Source organism: Protomyctophum parallelum, assembly GCF_964188405.1.
Source record: "Protomyctophum parallelum genome assembly, chromosome: 2".
NCBI classification, from domain to species: Eukaryota; Metazoa; Chordata; class Actinopteri; order Myctophiformes; family Myctophidae; genus Protomyctophum; species Protomyctophum parallelum.
The window spans coordinates 32,908,470-32,915,872 of NC_139699.1; the positions used below are offsets into that span (position 1 = coordinate 32,908,470).

A 7,403-nucleotide genomic window follows, 5' to 3' on the forward strand; every position below is an offset into this window, starting at 1 on the left:
TTCTGTGTGTGTGTGTCAGTGTCAGGCCAAAGACAGGCTTCCAGCTGTGGCTGGAGGAGAACAGGAAGAGTATTAATGCTGACCAGCCTGACCTGGAGGAGACCGACGTCATTAAGGAAGCCATGAGTCGCTTCAGAACGCTGTCGGCAGAGGATCGATTGGTATGTAACAAGTCTTAAACCACACAATCGCAAAAAAATCCTAATGATACCTATCCCTCTATGAGACAGGAGTTATGTTTGTGATAATATGAAGCAACATACAGTATGGTACCATAACCACATACTGTATCAATCAAATTGTTTGGTGATCCGATCTTGTACTGGGGCGTGTGACATTTTGTACCGACTACCGGCCCAAGAAGTCAGAAACCACAATGTTTCTTATCCCATTTTGGGCGGGAACCCTTTTTGGTGTTAGCAATATGTTACGCTTTAGCTATTGAAAAATAGCAGATCTACAAGCTCATAGCGCGCCACCGAGTGGCGTCCTACGAGCTTGTAAGGTCTGCTATTTCTGTAAAATCGAAGAACGACTGACATAGAAACATAGCTTTTTCATAAAACTCAGGATGTAGAAGACATTTATAGAATCTGATCTCAGGTCAGAATAACTCTTTGTCCGTGACCTTGTCGGAGCATCCAACAACCCTCTTTCGCGTTGGGCCCTCGTGGTTGAGAAACGCTGCAATAAAGGATAAAGAGATACACCCATGGATATGGGTGTACCGATCCCGACGGCCTTTGCCGCGTGTCTTCCCCCCCCATCTCTCTCCCTATTTCCTGTCAGTCTACTTTCAAACTAGACCCAAAAAACATCATTTTGTTCTTCACTGAGAAGGACAGTACGTTGACAGCAACCCTGTTCTTACTGTGGATTCCCTTCAGTATTTTTCCCAACACCCCTTCGGTCCTTTCATTAGCATTAGTCACCATCACACATGTCACTTTTCACCACGTCCAGCAAAGATGATTTAGGTCCCAGATTGCCTGGACTTGCTCTGTGCTAACCATCAGCTGTGACTCTGCACATACAACACCACTCAGGAGAATGCTAGATGGCACTTCACATGGTACACGAAGAGGGTGTGTGTGTGGTTTGAAGTGGTTGGTGATGTCATAGAGTAGACCATTGATTTAATGATGCCGTGTGAGGGAGGGAGGGAGAGAAAGGGGAATATGAGGTTTGGAAAAGTAACGATTCAGGTGAATGTCGGTTACACTGATCCGTGGCAAAATGCACTTCATTACTTGCACAAGCAGAGCGCGCAAGTAATGTTTTCGCCCGGTCTCCTCCGTCGTGATAGCTGTTCCGCAATTCAATGTTTATGCAGAAAAACATCAAATCTGTGCCTGTTTTGCTGGGACCAAATTACCACAAATGACCATATCTCTTACGTCATAATTTAGAGCTAGTCATGCGTATACTATATACATAATCAGTAAAAATAAAATAGCAAATTGTGCCTGATCTGCTGGGACCAGAGTACGTGGTGTGTATGTATGACTAGCTCTTAATGATGACGTAAGAAATATGGTAATTTGTGGTCATTTGGTCCCAGCAAACCAGGCACAGATTTGCTGTTTTCTTGCATAAACATCAAATGGCGGAACAGCTGTCACGGTTTTTGGCGCAAAGTAACCACAGTATACCGCTAATCAACTTACAACTACACACTTTATACAGTATAGAGTATATATGTATACGTATATAGTATATGCCTATATACTATATATATACTATATATATTTCTTACGTCATCATTTAGAGCTAGTCATACGTATACTATATACATAATCAGTAAAAATAAAATAGCAAATTGTGCCTGATCTGCTGGGACCAGAGTACGTGGTGTGTATATGTATGACTAGCTCTTAATGATGACGTAAGAAATATGGTCATTTGTGGTCATTTGGTCCCAGCAAACCAGGCACAGATTTGCTGTTTTCTTGCATAAACATCAAATGGCGGAACAGCTGGGGGATATCAACACATATCAATGATTTATTTGTCTCTGAAAAACTAAAAAGGGATCCAGAATATATCTACAACGATAAAACAGTATTTCTTATATAGATAGAAACTTGAACCATACTTAATAATACTAGGTGTTTATATGCATAAAGTAGGTAGGTAGCAAATAGTTACATCTAAACATTAATCATTTCAAACGTTCCTTCACAGAGATACTGAGATTTGACAGTTTACAGCGGTCGAAAGGACTTGCGCGCTCTGCTTGCGCACTAGTTGGCCATTTATGGCCTACTAGTGTGCAACAAGCAAGTATGCACTCGACAGAGTGCAGTTCTAGTTTTGGGCTGTTTTAACATTCCTTAACAAAACTTCTACAACAAGACAATTGAAGACATTTAGGCAGGTTGTATATGTACTGTGTGTGACCAGTGGCCTCTTAGAGGGGGGGTGGTCATTTTGATTTAGAGCATGAGAGAATAATAGTCATTATTACAGCCTTGTGTGTAAAGATTTCCTCTCAAAACTCAATGTAATTAATAATAATCTTATGTAATTATATGTAAAGGCTATATGATATAGCTCTGACTACTGAGTACTTTGTTTGCTATGGTAACTACAGTAATCGATTTTACAGTCACAAATCTCACCAAAAGTCTTAGCTGAACAATGATACTGGTAGGACCACAGCCAAAAAAAGTGAACTTTGTCCTTGAATGTTTTAATCAATGATTATTCAAATATTAACAGTCCTCTGACACTACTTTTTTTTTAGAGATCTTTTTCTGGCTTTTTCTGCCTTCATTGATGGAGACAGTGGTACACAGTGGAGATAGACAGGAAATGGGGGGGGGGGGACTGGGAGTGCCACGCAGCAAAGTTGGGATTCGAACATGCGACACGCTGAGCCTGTCAGGCATTATAGTCTCTAGTCTATGTGGTGTGCCAGCGGGCCTAGTGTTTTCGCATAAAAGAAAACTTACTTACTTATGCCTGACACCCTTTCCAGGGTATAGGCCGTCGACAAGGGTCCTCCAGACAGAGTTCAAGGTCACTGGCGTTCTTTTCTATCTGCGACCAGGTGCATCCCAAGCTTCTTGGTGTCTGCCTGGAGGTCCCCCCGCCAGGTGTTTTTGGGCCGGCCTCTGTTTCTCTTCCCCTGGGGGTTCCAAGTCAGAGCCTGTCTGGTAGTATTTGACACTGGTTTGCGTAGTGTGTGCCCGATCCATCTCCATATTCTTCGCCCAATTTCATCTGCTGCTGGTAGTTGTTTGGTCTTCGTCCATAGGTCTATATTGCTGATCTGTGTATGTTCAGGATTCTTCTGAGACATTTATTGATGAAGGTTTGCACTTTATTTGTTGTGGTCTTTGTTGTTCTCCATGTCTCTGCCCCATAAAGCAGGACTGATTTTACATTGGCGTTAAATATTCTTATTTTTGTCTATCTAGAGCGTCAGATGCTCTTAAAGGGATTGTGACATTTAAAACACATTTTTGTAGATTTTTTGGCTTTTTTGGCTTTTCTTGACATCAATTTCACCAAAAAAAAACGAAGTTTGAACATTCAGTGTATTCTCTGCTGTCTGGACTTTTGTGAATAATTATGCAAAAATGTCTCATCTGGTTGGACGGCAGAGATATACGTAGATCTCCGCTAAACCTCCGCCCCCTCCCCTCTGCTCCCTGCCTAGTGCCTACCCTCTCTTCTCCGCTTCCTCATTGTGATCGCGACTTTGTTTCTTTGTAATACTTACTAATAATGGCTTCTAGAGAAAAATCAATCTGCTCTGTTGTTGGCTGTGTCAATCAACACAAGTCCTTACACTGGATACCAACTGGCCTAGATGACTCTTTTATTTTTGACGACGTTCCTACCACGTTGTCAAAGAAGCGCATCTTGGGTTGACAGGAAAGGGGGAATTACCGACATCTACAGGCTAAAATAATGTGTTTTTCCATGGCTTCTCAGGATGAACTTTACACATGCACAAAAACTCGTGTCAAGAAATACTGGAGTGGAGTTGAGTGTTCAAACTTTTTAGACACGTTTGAAGGACCATGGCCAAGACTTTTAATGTTGTTAAAATTATGTTATAAATCATGTCATAATACCTTTAGTGCTGGAATGCTGTTCTTGCCTTGCCTATCCTAGCCATCGGACTGGCCATCAAAGAAAAGAATGCTCTAAAATAGGGCTGAGCAATCTATCAACATGTCATTGCTGTGACAAAATATTTGGGCCATATCATCTAAAATTACCATTCTGATGACGAGGATGTATATAGACATTGTCGGAAGCTATATGCTTAAGGGAACATGCTGTGTCGCACATTTAGCATGTTCTCAGTATCTGTGAAGATTTCACTCTTTAGATCTTTCTGTACACCCCTGTGAGGCTGTATACGACACACCTGTGGTGTCGCTACAAACAAGGTAGCATCAGCCGACTCACAATGGTTTATGACTGTAAGGATTCTGCTGCTGAGAGCTCCAAGGAGCTCAATTGCAAGCCAGATGTTTGTTAGTGTTGGGGTACCCACATGCTCTGCTGCATCTTACATATGTGTAGGTCATCCTAGTCAGTAATGAGTAAATAACATCATTGCTGTCATAAGTTAACTAACCCTATACGTAGTTCTGTCAGGTTCTCTAGACTGTGGGACCATTGGCGCACTTGTCTGTGTATTCTCGAAACTGGAAGTCTTTGTATTTCTTCTGTTGTTTTTCTTTTTATTGTGGTGTTTTTATTGTGACAGGGATCTCCCTTGGGTCTGAAATAAAGATTGAATTGAATTGTATTGTTATCTTTTCCTGGTTTTAGTCTTATTACCGGTATAAATATTTATAAACAAAATCAAAAAGTCTACAAGCTCACAATGCATCACGATGCAATATGCTGTAAGCTTGTAGATCGGCTATTTAAGCTATTTTATGTTTGCATTAATTTAAAGAAAAATATAGTCATAATATATTGTCACAATATCAATTAGACCCCCCCCCCCCATATCGCCCGCTCAAGCTTCTAAAGACCTACGGTGTTATCAGCATAGGCCGTAGGGCAAGCTGTTGGATGTCTGCTTGTTGCATAACAGTTCAAGGATTTTGCAGTACAGATTGATTGGGGTCATGAAATATCTGGTATCAAATCACGATCCTACAGTAGCGTGTGTGAATGTTCTGCATGGGGTTAATAGATGGGCTTCAAATGCAGTTGTTGAGGTGTGGGGTGGGCATTTGAGGGCAGAGTGGAGGCTCAGGCCCTGACTGTTGAGGTGGTGGGTGGGCATTTGAGGGCAGAGTGGAGGCTCAGGCACTGACTGTTGCTAGTCGTCTTCACGCCGACCACTGATGAGTCATCCCAGCTCCATTACGTTACAGGAAAACGCTTCCTTTTGTCTTAGCTCGGGGGAGGATAAGAGCCAGCAGGCCAAACAGAGGGATGGAGCCTGTCAATAGTGATTATACATGACAGGATGCAATTTCCAACTGCATGGCTGAGCGAGTGTGTGCATTTGTGTTTGGCCATCATGTGGGTGTTTGGTGAGTAGGGTCGGCACAGTAGAACATCGGCCATTTTGCCTTTTTGACCCCCTCCTATGCACAGCTTTGTGTGTTTGTAGCATGGAATGTGATGATTTGATTGGCACACGAGTGTGAGTATTATAAAAAAAAATCTAAATATATATACATTTGTTGGTCGTCATTGATTCGGTAAAGTGAATAATTTCTGTCAATCTCCTTTCCTTCCGTCACCTACTTTGTCCTTTAGACATGGACAGAGAGAGCCAAAGGTCCTCAGGCCGGAGATACGGATTTGAAGAAGAGAAAGAGGGATGGAGGCGCAGAGAATGATAACATGGAGGTGGAAACGGATGACAGTAATGCCAAGAAAAAGAAGTCCCTGGATACCTCAGCCAAGCTGTCGGCATTTGCATTCAAATATTAACAAAAGCTAATAATTTACTATGTAAGATAATTTAATTTGTGCTCTATTATTTGCACCTTTCTAGTTGGGTAGCACAAGACCTTGGTCAGTGGTTCTCAAAGTAGGTCCTTGAGTGGGTTTCAGGGGGTCCGAGCATCACATTCCACTTTAACGCTATTTTAAGATCACGATTTCAGGAGAGCAATGTAAGCCCTTCCCTGCATTGCGTATTTAGTAGCCTGTATGACATGCTACATATGCTATATAGCCTATATTAAGTGGATTCATGTGGTTGAATTGTTCAGTTGCAAATGTGAACAATGGTCATTGGGCTAATCTGCTGAAATCTTCATCTGTTTATTGTACCATTTATTTTTGTACCTGTCCCTGTACATGTCTTCTTTTTTATTAAAGTAATTGTTGAACTAAGAACAAAATAATTTGATCTCCTCTTGATTACTTTGGACTGCTGGGAGTGAACCAGTCCACCATCTCCTGTCTACAGATGGTCCAAAATTCAGCTGCTTATATTAAACTGGAACCAAGAAATGAGAAAATGTCTTAATTGGTTACCATTTTTTAATTGAGTTCAAAATGTTGCATTTTGTTTTTTTAAAGGTCTAGGCTAGGGCAACGTATGGTCTGGGTGGTGGACCTGGCCCAACAATCTCAATCCTGACCTCAAAGAAAAACACCATTTGTGTCAGCCTGTGTCTAGGTGAGACATGTCAAATTGCTTTTGGAGCAGCTAGTACAGACCAGTGTGTGAACTCCCTTCCTCCTTCATTGTACGCATTTTGTTCAGCACCTGTATTTTTGACGGGCGCTAGCCGCTAGCAGCCCCTCCTTCAACGTCTGGCTTTCATGTGTGACGTCATGTGGCAGCCAAGCCTCACTCCACAAGTGTGATTTTTGAGATGTGCGTGCTTCCCGCTTGGACTTTATTTCTAGGTGAGACGCGACCTTTACTCAATGTCTCAATAGAAGAGCAGGAATACTAAATGCAACCACTACAATTGTATAAGTTATTATATTGTAGTATTATACTCTACCATACAGATTGGACAAAATTTGCCTACATTTTATTCATTAAAACAAGTTACATATGTGAGGCTTAAATTTAAATCCATGCAATCAAAAGACCCACCTTTTTTCTTTTAACACAGTTTGAGGTCATTATTTTTTGTTTTCTGATTACAGGTATGTAAATGGTGCATTTATATAGCGCCTTTATCCAAGGTGCTTTACATAGACTGTGCATTACATTCACCCATTCACACACACACACCGATTGAGGCGGAAGCCATGCAAGGTATACCAACCAGAACATCGGGACCAATTTGGGGTTCAGTGTCTTTCCCAAGGACACTTCGACATGTAGACATGAGGAGCCGGGATTCGAACCACCGACCCATGGATCATTGGACGACCTGCTCTACCTCTTGAGCCATAGGTTATAGGTTTTATTATTGTAATGGACTTGGGTCTAACTATTCTTGCAGCTG

The 7,403-nt window shown here is 41.7% G+C and overlaps 1 protein-coding gene across 2 annotated transcripts in view; it reads left to right on the forward strand.

Annotated features, from left to right (window-relative positions):
- Window positions 1-6,133, forward strand: part of wdhd1 (WD repeat and HMG-box DNA binding protein 1) — a 40,914-nt gene extending 34,781 nt beyond the window's left edge. For both annotated transcript variants that reach the window (XM_083759018.1, XM_083759019.1), the window contains 2 exons: window positions 26-161; window positions 5,743-6,133. In XM_083759018.1, coding sequence (XP_083615144.1) covers window positions 26-161; window positions 5,743-5,919 — 313 coding nt within the window. In that variant the 3' untranslated portion in view covers window positions 5,920-6,133. The remainder of the gene's footprint in view (window positions 1-25; window positions 162-5,742) is intronic.
- Window positions 6,134-7,403: the final 1,270 nt, after the last annotated feature.